Source organism: Fukomys damarensis, unplaced genomic scaffold, assembly GCF_012274545.1.
Source record: "Fukomys damarensis isolate Sample0158 unplaced genomic scaffold, DMR_v1.0_HiC HiC_scaffold_22, whole genome shotgun sequence".
Taxonomy (NCBI): Eukaryota; Metazoa; Chordata; class Mammalia; order Rodentia; family Bathyergidae; genus Fukomys; species Fukomys damarensis.
Genome location: NW_022900934.1, coordinates 20,751,682 through 20,765,807, shown reverse-complemented (window position 1 = coordinate 20,765,807; position 14,126 = coordinate 20,751,682). Strand labels below are relative to the sequence as shown.

The 14,126-nt window shown below is 36.6% G+C and overlaps 1 protein-coding gene across 7 annotated transcripts in view; it reads left to right on the top strand.

The window, feature by feature from the left end:
• Positions 1-14,126, top strand: part of Ralgapb (Ral GTPase activating protein non-catalytic subunit beta) — a 79,320-nt gene that overhangs the window by 24,392 nt on the left and 40,802 nt on the right. For 2 of the 7 annotated variants that reach the window (XM_010640060.3, XM_010640064.3), the window contains 8 exons: positions 959-1,160; positions 3,190-3,357; positions 4,084-4,198; positions 4,544-4,691; positions 9,254-9,318; positions 10,552-10,681; positions 11,848-11,856; positions 12,534-12,667. In XM_010640060.3, the coding sequence (XP_010638362.1) occupies positions 959-1,160; positions 3,190-3,357; positions 4,084-4,198; positions 4,544-4,691; positions 9,254-9,318; positions 10,552-10,681; positions 11,848-11,856; positions 12,534-12,667 (971 nt within the window). The remainder of the gene's footprint in view (positions 1-958; positions 1,161-3,189; positions 3,358-4,083; positions 4,199-4,543; positions 4,692-9,253; positions 9,319-10,551; positions 10,682-11,847; positions 11,857-12,533; positions 12,668-14,126) is intronic. The other 5 variants (XM_010640063.3, XM_010640066.3, XM_010640061.3 and 2 more) reach the window with 3 other exon arrangements.

The window sequence follows — 14,126 nt, the reverse complement described above, 5'->3', positions numbered from 1 at the left end:
TTTTTTTTTTTTTTTAAGCTTTAAGCTTATTTTTATACAGATTTAGTGTTTGATTTGTATGCATTCTGCATGTAGTGTTTTCCAAATGTATTATTGCTGGATAGCTTATTCAGGACTAAAAATGGCTCATGGGAAGTTGCATAAAGATTATGCTTGACTCTGTATTCTAATAAACCTTTTATTATAAAACTAATTATTTTACGTGGAGTAATAAAAGATTTCAGAGTGATTTCCAATACACTGTGAAATCATTTTTAAAAATAAAGCAACTTTCGAAGGGCTTCTGTTTCAGTGACAATGGATGACCATGATAATTTTTCTTGCCAACCTAATTTTCTGATTTATCAACCTCAAGTTAGCTGCTGTCTGTGGATGTTAAAATTCATTTTCATTTGCTTGGTTGGGCGATTCTTTGATGTGTGTTTTGGACTTGGGTGGGTGCTGGGAATGTTCTCTCTTCTCCCTACCCATTTCTCATTCTTACCTTGCCCTCTCCCTAAAGTGTACAAACTGGCATGGTGTTGCCCATTTAATTACAGTGTCTTTCTGGGTTAATATATAAATTCTAGCAGCTATTTTTCTTAATGTTTAAGCATCATTCTATAATGTGAGGAAAAAACCAAAAACAATAAAAAGCCAAATTCTGCCTTATATATCTGTATATAAATACAGATATATACAAATATATACATCTGATCAAAAATTCAGTTGGAAATGCTTCTTGTAGAACCTGTGAAACTGATAATTCCACTGTAAATTAATTGTTACCCATTTTCAAAGAGGATTTCAGAGAGCCCTTTTCAAAAAAAAAATTAAGACATAGTTGCTAAAGTAAAGCATTATTGGATTCTATTCAAGTAGCTATTTAATGATGCCAATATTTGATCTTTGTGTCCAGGGTCCCATGAGCCTATGTGGCATATTGATAAAAATAATAACCCTCCTTTTCTCTCCCCAGCCATTACAACACAAGCTAGCATGGAGTTTCGACGGAAAGGGTCACAAATGTCCACAGACACCATGGTTTCCAACCCTATGTTTGATGCAAGTGAATTTCCTGATAACTATGAAGCAGGAAGAGCTGAGGCTTGTGGGACACTGTGTAGGATTTTTTGTAGCAAGAAGACTGGAGAAGAGATACTGCCAGCTTATTTATCCAGGTCTTAGAATTTTTTGTTTGTTTATTTTCCACTTTTGTAGTTTTTTGATAGTGAACCATTATTGTAGTATGGTTTGGTTAGCTGAATTGATATGTAAATGCTGGTTTGAGATACTTATAAATGTCTATAAAGACTTGAAATTTGTTTGATTTCTTTGATTTGGCTCATTAAATTTGGTAAATAACTTTAAGACTCTTTTTACCTAATAAGTTTTATTCTATTTTATTTGAATTTTGTTAATTATGAAGAGATTTAGAAGGATCATAGTCATTGGTAGTACTTTTTTAGCACAGTATTAGGTACTATGAACAATTCAGCTAAAATCCTGCTCCCAAAGAGTTTATTTTCTGAAATGACCAAATCTACGTAAACAAGTAACAGTGAGAGTCAAAAATTGACAATAGAGGCACAGGTAAAGGTCTGTGGGCACTCAGAGGGAAAAGCACTCTAGAGTGGAAAAGAGTTATGGAAGATAGGATGATTGTGTTGGGTTTAGAAAGAAAGGGCAGTATTTAGATTCTGTTAGAAAGTTGAATAGGATGATTTAATCCAAATCTCTTGGATAAAGCTCTGCCATCTATTCAGCTGCTGAGCCAGAAAGTAGGAGTCATTTTAGACTTTTCTCCCTCTGTATCTTCAGTTAATCAACCAACTCCTGCCTTTCTGCTACTTAACCCTCTTCCAGATTTCTCTTCAGACTTTGTCACTTTTCTCCTAAATGAATTTATATGAGCCTCCTATTTTTCTTTTTAATTCTGCTTTGCTCTGCTGATCATTCACAAAGCCACTGAGGTGAGATTAATATTACCATTATAGATACCGGTGTACCTGCTAGGTTCTTAAAAGAGAAAATTAAATTGACTCAGGAAAGGAAATGCAGAAGTATATGGGCATGAAAAAGCATGTTATATTCAGGGAACTACTCCAGGATATTGTAATCATGTGTTAACAGAAACCTTCACAATCACATTAATGGAAAAGGGAACAAATTATAAGACGCTAGTGATATTTAACAGTCTAAGATCAGGAAGTATAGCAAGGCCATCAAGGATATTGTAATCATGTGTTAACAGAAACCTTCACAATCACATTAATGGAAAAGGGAACAAATTATAAGATGCTAGTGATATTTAACAAAGTCTAAGATCAGGAAGTATAGCAAGGCCATATGAAGGATAGGTCCAAGGATTAGAAAGTATTCAACAACTAAAGCAACTTTTCCTCTTTTCTGTTTCTCTATTTTAGTGGTCTTCTGCAACTGCTTCATTCTCCTCTCTGTAGATTGTCTTATTGTAGTATGCTTCTAAGTTCCCAATTTCTATAACCGTGGTCTAGGTGGTCATGGTGGTCAGTTAGCATCTCTGCACCCTAGTTTCAGATTGTTGGGGGAGAGTATCTGATGAATTATGTGTCTATCTCTGGACAAGTCAGCTGTCACTGCGAGGATGACTCGCATAAAAGTGCCAGAGCTCACCCCTATGGTGGGGACCCATTTCTCAGTAAGGAGACTGTGGCCTGTAGAGATACCACAAGTGATACCAACAGCAGTGCTGTCTGTCTGGCCAGCCCTTAATACTAGATTAGTGGTAATATGACAAACTAAAAGAACAGATTTGTGAGAGGGCAAATGATAGATTTGGTTTTGATCATATTGAATTATGAAATACTGCAAAATTTTACTGCCGTGGAGTTTATTTCAGTAATTGCACCAGTTTATTGATAAGTACTTCAGTCATTTGTTTTATTTTATTGTTGTTGCCTCATGTGCAGGCACCTATAACTTTGAGTTACAAGGTGTGAATTTTAAGAAAGTATAATAGACATGAATCTTTTCTTTTTCTTAATTAAGAAAAATGATTAAGTTCTTACTGTATATAATTCTGAGTTGTTTAAATTCCAGTATTATCTTTTAAAGGATAAGGATAGTGAACAGTGGAAAAAGACTTTCAGATGACTATATAGAAAATATTAAGAATTATGAAAACTTTTGATTAGCAGTTTATTTAAAATTTTTTTCTTGCTTTCCTAGATTTTACATGCTTTTAATTCAAGGTTTGCAGATAAATGATTATGTGTGCCATCCTGTCTTGGCCAGCGTTATTCTAAACTCCCCTCCTTTGTTCTGCTGTGACTTGAAAGGGATTGATGTTGTGGTTCCTTACTTTATTTCAGCTCTTGAAACCATTTTGCCTGACAGGTAAGCTGTCATTCTGTACTGTTGTATCAATTGTCTAGTTTGGCCTGGTCTGTTTTGGTACGTCCTCCTGTTTCCTAATGAATGTGTTTTGTCCATTTGTCTTCGTGGTCCAGGAGGACTTAGACCGTATTAACTAAGTATACAGAATATCCAGAACCACTGTAACCCTGGATGCCTTCCGTACTCATGTGTCCATGTGATTTTCTAACTTTGTCTAGAGAGGTCAGAACAGATTCAACTATGAAGTCCTACCTTTGGAAAGTGGGACTTACTTTTTTTTTTTCTGGTGGTGCTGGGGATTGAAGTAAGAGCCTTGCATGTGTGCTAGGCAAGTATCTTACCACTGAGCTACATCCCCAGTCCAGGCCTTGCATTTTTTTGTTTTGTTTTGTTTTTTGAGACAGGGTCTCACTATATAGTTCAAGCTGGTCTTTGAACTCATTATGTAGCCCAGGCTGGCCCCAAACTCATGATCCTCCTGCCTCAGCCTCCCGAGTATTGGGATTACAGGTATGCACCACCACACCTGGGTTAGGCCTTCTATTTTAAGTCATGACACAAATCCACCGAGTTTTGATACAATTCAGTAACAGTTTAACATAGATGTTGACAAACACAAACACACATACATGCACAGTGCTTGGATTGTGAAAATTTGACATATTTAGCAGTAGTTAAAAATGTATTTTAGTTCAAAAATACTAATAGCTTTTTATTTTTTGACAGAGAACTCTCAAAGTTCAAAAGCTATGTAAATCCAACAGAATTAAGAAGATCTTCCATTAATATCCTACTTTCTTTGTTGCCCCTCCCTCATCATTTTGGCACAGTCAAATCTGAGGTAATATTTTATTAAAGTGTTTTTATATTTTATATTCTGTCCTTGTGTGCTAATCTAAGTCAAACAGTAGGTTTTTAATTTAAAAACCCTCATTTCAGGGGAATTAATGAAGTTTCTCTGTTTAGGTATTTCTTCTGATATACTGTCAGCATGCCTTGGCCTACCATTTCATATTAGATGTAGGATAGTGACATCTGAAAACACGTTGAGTTAAATAATGACAGTCTCATAAGTGGCTAGTATTAGTCTTGCTTATTAGACTGATCTGCTCTTTGTCTCCTATTTCCCCATGGACATCATGTACCACAACAGCTGATATGAAATATGTGTTTTTTTTTTCCCTAGGTGGTCCTGGAAGGAAAGTTTAGTAATGATGACAGCTCTTCTTATGATAAACCAATAACTTTTCTGTCCCTGAAGTTGAGACTTGTGAATATACTAATAGGTGCCTTGCAAACGGAAACGGACCCCAACAACACCCAAATGATATTAGGTTTGTGGTCACAGCCTTTTGTAGATGGAAACTCAGATACTATTGGCCCTTGGTATGCTGAGGAGGCAGAGGTCAGTGACAGGAATCTAAATTTAACACAGCTTTACTTATTCAGGAGCAGAGGCAGAATTTATTTGCTTATTAATGTTAAAAAAATACAGGGCCGGGGATTTAGCTCAGCGGTTCTGGTGACTGCCTCTCAAGCACAAGGACCTGAGTTCGATCCCCAGTACCCCCCCAAAAAAACCCCACATATATATGTATGGATGAGACAAGGGAAGGAAAGCATTTCCATATTCTTCGTCGCTATTTGTGTTTGTTTCTTTTTTTCTCCCTGTATCTCTCCCCTTTTTTTTTCTTTACTTCTGCTTTTTCCTCCTCTCCCTCCTTCTTACTTCACTCACTCACTCTTTTTTTTTTTTTTTTTTTTTTTTTTTTAATTTCACTCTCTTATTACTTCTTTTTTTTTGAGATAGGGTCATATATAGTCCAGGTTGCCTTGAACTCACTTTATAGCCAGGTCTGGCCTTGAACTCACAGCAATCCTCCCGCTTCAGCCTCCTGAGCGCTGGGATTATAGATATGTACCTGGCTACTCTTCTGTCTTTCCTTTTCTTCCTCTTCTTCCTACCCATTGATTTTACATGTGAAAAAATTTGGGGTGGGTTATAACTCTGGAACCCAGGTCAGCACCCTGCCAAGAAGAAATTGTGGAGTAACTGTTTTGTGGTTCTCCTTTTATTATTTTATCTTATCTCCTCATTATACTGATTCTCTATTTTATTCTGTGTTTTAAATGTGTCTACATAGTTATGGCCCCTTTCAGATTTCAGGTCTTCATCACTTTAACATTTTATTACTGTACCCATCTTTTATTGTACCTCTGACTTTTCATCAAAGCCAAAGATGTGATCCTACATGCAGGTACTTAGCATATAGTAAGGTACTTAGCATATAGTAAGACATGCTATAGCATATAGTAAGTAAAACTTGCTTACCATAAACAAGTTTCATTGCAGAGAGACTTCTGACCATAACAGCAGAAGGTGGTGCTGATTGCATGCCATGTTTCTTCAGGGTTGAGAGAGAAGAAACCAAAAGGGTGGGAAAAACTTCATAGGGGAAGAAAAAGCTAAATTGGGTCTTGAAGGTCAGGACTTACATAGGCAGAAATGGAGTTTTTAGGGGAGAAATAATATGGCCAAAGAATTGATAATGGCAATAGTGGTTGGAGTGAGTGCTCATAAGTCCAGATATTAGACAATGAGAAGGTAGAGTAAACAGGGAAAAGTAAGTGCTTTCACTTTGGAAAGGAGTTGAAGGGAAAGAGATTATAACATACCCATTTTATGTTATTTTGGGGACAAGGTTTTAGAATCTTATAAAAGAAAAAAAAAAATGGCCCGATGTGATGGTACACACCTGCAATCCCAGAAGCTTAGAGGCTGAGGCAGGAGGATTGCCATGAGTTGGAGGCCAGCCAAAACTACAGCAAGACCATGTCTCAAAACAAAACAAAACAAAAAAATGACTGAAATATTGGAAGCATTAGAAGAGAATTCAGTCACTTAGATTATGTATTTTGTAATTGCTCATAAATTTTACCTGTTAGAAAAAAATTAAGTCAATGAGTGGGAATACTGTGTTTATCATACAGGCAGTTGTCAGTAATAAAGAAGCATTTAAAATGTTAGTTCAGTGTAGTAATGGCTGTTGTGGCTCATGGAACTGTGACAGGGCTTTGGAAGCCCAGAGTATGTTGGGCCTCCCAGGAACACTCTTGAGTGGGCTGCATAGTACTTAGTGTCATTCTAGACCAATCTTAATACTGCCACCTGCTCTGGCTAAATACATAGCACAATGGACCCTTTATCTTCCTTCATTCCGCACTCCTACTCCAACCTTCACTTGGTCCTATTCTAGATTTTGAAAACTGAAGACTGAAATCTCTGTTAACTTGATTTGAATGTTCCCTTTTCTTTTACATCTATCCTTTCATTTCATTAACTTTGCTCTTACTTCATCAATGTTTTAACTCATGTAATAGCAAGCTATAGCTCATGGCCAGATCTAATCTGCTATTTTTGTAGTAGTTTTATTGGAACAAAGTCATGTTGGCTGGTCTGTTATCTGTGGTTACTTTTGTGTCCCAATAGGAGTGTTGACTAGTTGGGATGGAGATCAGATGATACAAGATCTACAATACTTGCTTTCTGGCCTTTTATAGAAAAGGTTTACCAACTCCTGCTCTAACCACTACCTATATCTCATTTCAGTGTCTCTCACTTCTCCTCTTCAACACTACCCACCTTAGATTCCGTGTTCCTTAACACTTTTAAACTGCTATTCTGCTTAATTCAGCTGCCCGTTTATTCCACATTCACACCAGGGTGAGCAGTGCTAGAGGAAAACAGTCATACAGCAAGGCTAGCTACCCTTTCAGACTTGTGACTGTAAATCTCAGATGACACTTAGCTCTGACTAGTGATTTCACTAAATTTCCTCAGGAAATTACTTTTCTGTTTTCTCGCACTTTATATGTTCAACCTGTATCTATCTTCTGCTTAGCTGATGCTCTTGCTACATAGTTCATAGAAAAAAGTGCAGCAGGTAACTGCCTCTCCCCAGCCTAGGAGCTCCTTCTTCTACTCAGCAGTTTGAATTATGTTATGTTAAGTGCAAGGTACCACCCATGACTCTGAGGACAGAAAGGAACAGAACAGATAAAGAATCATTCTGGTGATGGCAAGGGAAAAACTTCTTACAAGTATATTCTGTGGAGGAGAAAATGAATCAAGGAAAGGAGATGGGGGTGGGTGGGTGTGCCATGGGGCAAAGGGAAGGGGCAGTTCAATTTTAAATAGAATGCCATGGCAGATCATACTGAGAAAGTGAGGGAGGGAGCCATGCAGATGTGTACCAGACGGAGTACCTGAAGCAGGTGTGTGTTGGAGGATAGTGAGGATGCCATTATAGCCAGGATGAAGTGCACAGAGGTACAGACAGTAGAAGATGCAGACAGGTAGTCCAGCTCGTTAGAGATTCCACTTAGATAGGCTCCACTTGGCCTATTGTCATTGCCTTCTGAAGGTTCACACTCTTCTTTCGTATCTGATCAGTTTCTCCCTCGTTACTAGATTATTTATACTGGCATCAAAATATGTCCTGTCATTACCTTTTAAAATATACCTTTCTGGATGCCTTACCTCCTCTAGCTGTTGTCATTCTCTGTGACCCTGAAAAGTTGCTGTCATCATCCCACCTAGCCTCACAGCACTTGGCTTGATTGACCCCATCTCCTTACAACATTTTTCTTTAGGCTTTTATCGTACCATACTAACCTGATTTTAATTTTATCTCTCTTTTTACTCCTCTGTCTCCTTTGCTCCTTTCTGTCCTGCCAAGTAGCTATGTGTTAGAAACTTTCAGGCTCTTTTGTTGGTCCTCTTATCCTAGGTAGTCTCATCAGTTGCATGTCTTCAAATACCATAGATATCTGTATCATAGATATATGTATTCTTCAGCCTAGATATATCCTCTCAATTCAGCATATGTTACTAGCTCACTGCCCACTTGATATCTCTGCCTGTACAGTATATCTAAAGGGCAACTCAGATCTCTCTTGCCTATTTTCCACATCTTTGTCCTAAATCAGTTGCTCAATAGTCCAGTTCCTCATCTTGGTAAATAGCTTCCTCATATATACCAAATTGTTCAAACAGGAACTTACAACTCATCTATCTTTAATTCTTCTCTGTTCAAATACCCCACATTTAAATCTACCCCTAAGTTCTGTTGATGCTACTTCCAGAATATATCCTGATCAACCCTACCTTCTTCTAGAACCATTCTAAGCTGCTCATCTTTTAATTACAGTGTTTTCACAGCCTCCTTGGTTTCTCTGCTTCCACTTCCTTTCTTTTTCTTTTTTCTCTTTTTGGTACTGGGGATCAAACTCGGGTCTTTGTGCTTGTGAGGCAGGCGGTAGAACTGAGCTAAATCCCTGGCCCTCTGCTTCCTTTCTTGCTCCTTTAATGTTTATCCTCCCCACTTAAGCCAAATCAATATTCTAAAGAATAAGCTCGGTAATGTCACTGATTGCTCATTACATATAGAATAAAATCCACATCCACCCTGATCTACAGAGACCCTACAGGCATTGTCTCACCCCTATACAACAGGAAAGGTACAAATATGGTTTTTATTTTCTTACTTTATTTCTAAAAGATTAGAAGCTTGCTGAATTATTCTTGAAAATGAGATGCTTACATCTAGTTTTTCACACTAATGCAAACATATCAGACAATGAGTACATTGTATAAAAGTACAGATTGGCTTTCAAATTTATTTTAGAAAAATATGAATTTAAAACTTTGGGAGAAAGATCAGAATTGGAGAACTTTTAGAATATCTATTCTGAGCAGTCAGTGGATTTATTAGGAATTTGGGGGAATTTCAGAAATATTCAGCCCAAATCATATCCTCATTTCTATTCTTAATCATAGGAGCCATTTTAATGTTCTTACATATTTTATATGCATTTTTGTCTTTTGCTGTTGCAGGGGCAATGTTAAATATTGTTCAAGATTCTGCACTTTTAGAAGCCATTGGTTGCCAAATGGAGATGGTAAGTTTGTGATATGTAATCTGTCAGAGAATATCAATTTATGATTAAGTTACCTTCCTGTCTGTCCTGGTGATTTTTAATGACATTTTGTTTTAAATCCAGCTCATTGATTCAGAAAGATTCTATTTAAAAATACATATTCTGAGATTTTTTTTTTTTTAACCTATCAATTTCTTACCATCTGTGCATCAGGTCCCTGAGAGGTTCTACATTAAAGAAACTCCAGCTAAGGCCAGTCTTTATTTCTGGACAGTGTCTCCATTTCTTGCTTTGCTGGTGAACTGGTTTGAATAATCTAGGAAAAAACTTGTACTCCATAATTCCTGCCTTCTCTAAAATATCTAGGGATGACTAAAGATCAGTGGTCTCTTTCTAGCCCCTTAGACCAAAATTTGCAGGTCCCTAAAACACTAATGCCTCTAAATAGGAAAATGCTTCACAGAGACATCCAGTGCCCTTTGCTTCTGTCTTTAAGGTTTGTGATCTTTGGGCCAGGGATTTAGCTCAAAGGTTCTGGCGCCTGCCTTGCAAGCCCAAGGACCTGAGTTCAATCCCCAGTACCAAAAAAAAAAAAAAATTTGTGATCTTTATACATAGAGTAGAGGCTAAAGAGTGGGGGAATTGATAGAGAATGTTGAGTAGATATAGAATGAGTAATCAGATTATTGCCAAGGAAATTACATTCATATCCAGTAGATAGCTAACAATAACTTACTGATGTAGATATATTTATATGGCAGAAGTTAGGGAAATCATCAACAGATTTATTAGCTCCATTCATATAGGAATTTATACTAACCATAGTATTTTGTTATGTTTTATGATATAGCAACATTTGAAAGTTGCTGGATTTTTTTGGAAGATTGTATTCCTGTTCTGACGTTTTGCTTGGGAGGTACCTAGGGTGTTTTCTAGAGGCACCAGAGTCAATAGCTAGTGAAGTCTAATAAAGAATATAAAAAGGTCCTGGGCTGAGCCTTTGTCCCAGTGGCAAAGAAGACCCTAGTATGGACACCTATAGTTGTCAAACCCCTCATACCCTTCAGCAGATCGTGTTGGTGTGGAATTATCACAGCAATTTTAATGCATTGTCAGTTTGTTGTCTGTGTATCTTTATATGCCGTTTAGTTGGGCCATTCCATTTTATCAATAAAATTTTTAAGCTTATCCTCTCTTTATATTTGTATACTATGACACAGCCCCCAAATACTTGATTCATTTTCATTTCACTAGGGTGGTGGAGAAAATAACCTGAAGAGTCATAGTCGCACTAACAGTGGTATTAGTTCAGCAAGTGGTGGAAGCACAGAGCCCACAACTCCTGATAGTGAGAGACCTGCTCAAGCTCTCCTAAGGGATTATGGTAAGCTATGTTTAAAAAAAAAAAAAAAAAAATCACAGTTTTACGAATTCCTTTTATTATATTTTCAAAAACAAATCTAAAAAACAATTTTAATGTTCAAAAATTTTTAAACTTAAACTGCAAATATTATGTACTGTGGTATAATAGAGGCATTGTTAGTCTAAAAAACTAACAGAAACCCCAAATACTTAAGTTTTATCTATATAGTTTTTAGTAGTTATACTTTGGGTAGTTCATTAGATTTATAGATGATTGTAATGAGTGGTCAGGAGAAATTTCTGGATTCTTTACCTGGTTCTGATGAAATGGGTCTGATAAGATATGGGCCATGCTCAGAGTGAGTGCATAGTCTAGTGGAAGAGTGTCCCATGAATCAGTGATTACAACGCAGGAAGAGGGAGTGATGGAATACACACTAGATGGGAACTGAAAGGAACATCCGTCTCCATGTTAAAATTTATGTACCTACCCTACTATATTCCATTAGATTCTTCAATCACAATTTTAAGCAAGATTAAGGAAACATTTTTATTTTATGTGTTACCAAATAAAATACTTGTCAGCAAAGCATTCCATTCAATAATACCCTTTACCTTGGGCAACTATTTTATGGATGCAGTCAATTATGGATGCCTTTGTTTTTTTATTCACAAATGCTAACAATGTATTGAATCCGTGAGCTTTTGTCTAACTAGATTAGAATGATATACAGTTCCTTAGATGTGAGGTTTTTAATCATCTGGAGACTTCATGAGCCATGTTCATGAGGCATATTTTTAAGGTTTACATTTGCAGTATATATTCTTGAGCATGTCATCTAGAAAAAGTAATTATGTAGATATTTAATATATATGAATACTATTTGAGGTGATTATTTAAATTCTTATCTTATTCATTGTGTATGTAGATTTAGGTATGCTATAGGTTGAAAATTTTTCATTCTCTCTACACTTTTAAACTAAAGATGTTTGCATTATGCATGTGTTCTAATAAATGTTTGAAGTGATTATTGTTTGTTTCAGCATTTTTGAACTGGTGTTAGTGAGCTCTGCTTGTAATGTCGTAAAATATTTTTACAAAGAAATCCAGATTTGTGTTAGTGTCGCATGAATGTCTCTCTTTAATGATCATTCCTTTTTCTGTTGTCACTGCCCTCTTTCTGATAGGATCGACAGGTATAATGTCCCTAAAGCTTCCTTTATAAATTCAATTTAATTTGTCCTAATCGCTTCTAATGTACTATTAGCTAAGTAATAATGGCTCAAATATAAAGTTGGAGACCAAGTAAAAACTGGCCTGGTTATTTAATGTTTTTACAAATATTAAAGTAGTTTTGGAGAGTTACATGTTAACTTTGAAAAGTCATTGCATGTGATTTTGGATGGCTTAAACTCTACAAGTAATTTCAACAGATGCTATAGGGTAATTCCCAGCATCTGAAGAGGCTGTGAAAGTTGGGTTTTTTCTTTTATAAAATTCCATGGAAATACTTGATAGCCTTTTTTTCATAGTTCTTTTAAAAAATGTAACTTTTGTGAGTTGTTAATATAGAAATTATAAGAGGTACAACATTACAAGAATGATACTGAAACTGCCAAGTCCTATGGTTGTCTATGTGAAACTGTCAGCTGGGAGCTAGAAGCTGCTCTGGCCCTTTGTGGGTGCCTTGTGCTCTGTCAGTCAGGCCTGGTTAGGGCTCAGGCCAGTGGGCGGGGAGTGTAGCACTGTGTGGGTGCCCATCGTGCTCACTGTGGCTGCTTTGGTCTGTGCCTGGTGGAATGCTGTGCTTCTTGTTACTAATGCTTAGTTGTTTTCCCTCCCTGTGGGATGTGGCATTGGGGTTATATCCTAGCTCTTAATACAGATTCAGCTGCTGGGCTCCTGATTCGCAGTATTCATCTCGTCACCCAAAGACTCAACTCCCAGTGGCGGCAAGACATGAGCATATCACTGGCTGCTCTAGAGCTTCTTTCTGGCCTGGCAAAGGTGAGGCGTGTGTAGTCCTTTTAATCCAACATCTGTGTGCTATGGCTCTTTGTTCTATATCTCTTGGTCCCTTGATGTAAGAATTACAGTGTTGGCCATACTCCGTTTATATCAGAGTGTAAGATTGAGTCTCCGGGTGAAATTTTACCAAATGAATTATACTTTCAAAAAATAGATTCAGAACAAAAAATGATTTGGCTGAGTGTGGTGGCCCATTCCTATAATCTCAGCAACTAAGAAGCTGAGTCGGGAGGATAATGAGTTTGAGGCTAGCTTAGAGTATGTTTTGAGTTCAGGGCCAGGCTGGGCTACATAACGAGACTGTCTCAAAAATTCCAAAAAGTTTTAAAAATTAAAAAAATAAAAATAGGTTAAAAAAGTATGAATATTTTTTCTGTAAAATTATAAGAAACATTATAATACTTGCTATTTATTTGCATATAATAGGATACATTTTGGTTTTATATAGAATGATTATTCTCAAGTATTCTAGTTGGAATTACATGTGACTACTGTCTTCCATTATCAGAGAGAGGTAAGTGAAAATTGACTGTTTAAATTTCTTTCACAGTTATTTCATTTTTGTGTAACCTTAGAGCTGGGCGGCCATTCACCCTTCTCTTAAATTTCCTCCTTCAAGGTGAAACTCATATAATGTAAATTAACCATTTTATTTTATTTTTATTATTTATTTAGTTAGTTTTTGAGTCAGAGTCTCACCATGTTGTCCAGGGTGGCCTTGAACTTGCTGAGTTGCCCAGGCTGACCGCAGAACTGCAGTCCTCCTGCCTCAGCCTTGTGAGTACTAGGATTACAGGCATGTCCTACCATACCTGACTCAAAATTAACCCTTTGAAAATGAGCAATTCAGTAGTAGTTCTTAGATTCGCATTGTTGTACAACCACCACCTCTCATCCTAAAACATTTTCAGCACCTCAAAAAGAAAACTCTGTACCCATTAAGCAGTGCTTCTTCACCCACTCCTTCCCACCTCAGCCCTGGACAGCCTGCATTTTACATCTGTCTGTCCAAGCTGGACATTTTACATAAATAGTATACAGTATATGACATTTTGTGCCTGACTTTTTCATTTAATATAATTAATTTTTTATTTCTTTTGTAGAATTTGTCATTATTTTATTACCTTTTATGGTTGAATAATGCAAGTTGAGAATATATTCCACACTTAGTCCATTCATCAGTTGGTGCACATCTGAGCTGTTTCCATCTTTAGACTTCTGTTAGTAACTGTCGCTGTGAACATGTGTATACATGTATTTATTTCAATTCCAGTTTCTTATTCTTTGATATATGTACTGAGTAGTGAAATTGTGTATATTTTTAACTTTTTGAGGAACTGCCAAATTGTTTTCTAGTGCTACCGAATCATTTTACATTCCTACCAACAATGTACTGTACTATGGTTCCAATCTCCAAATCTTTTTTTTTTTTTTTTTT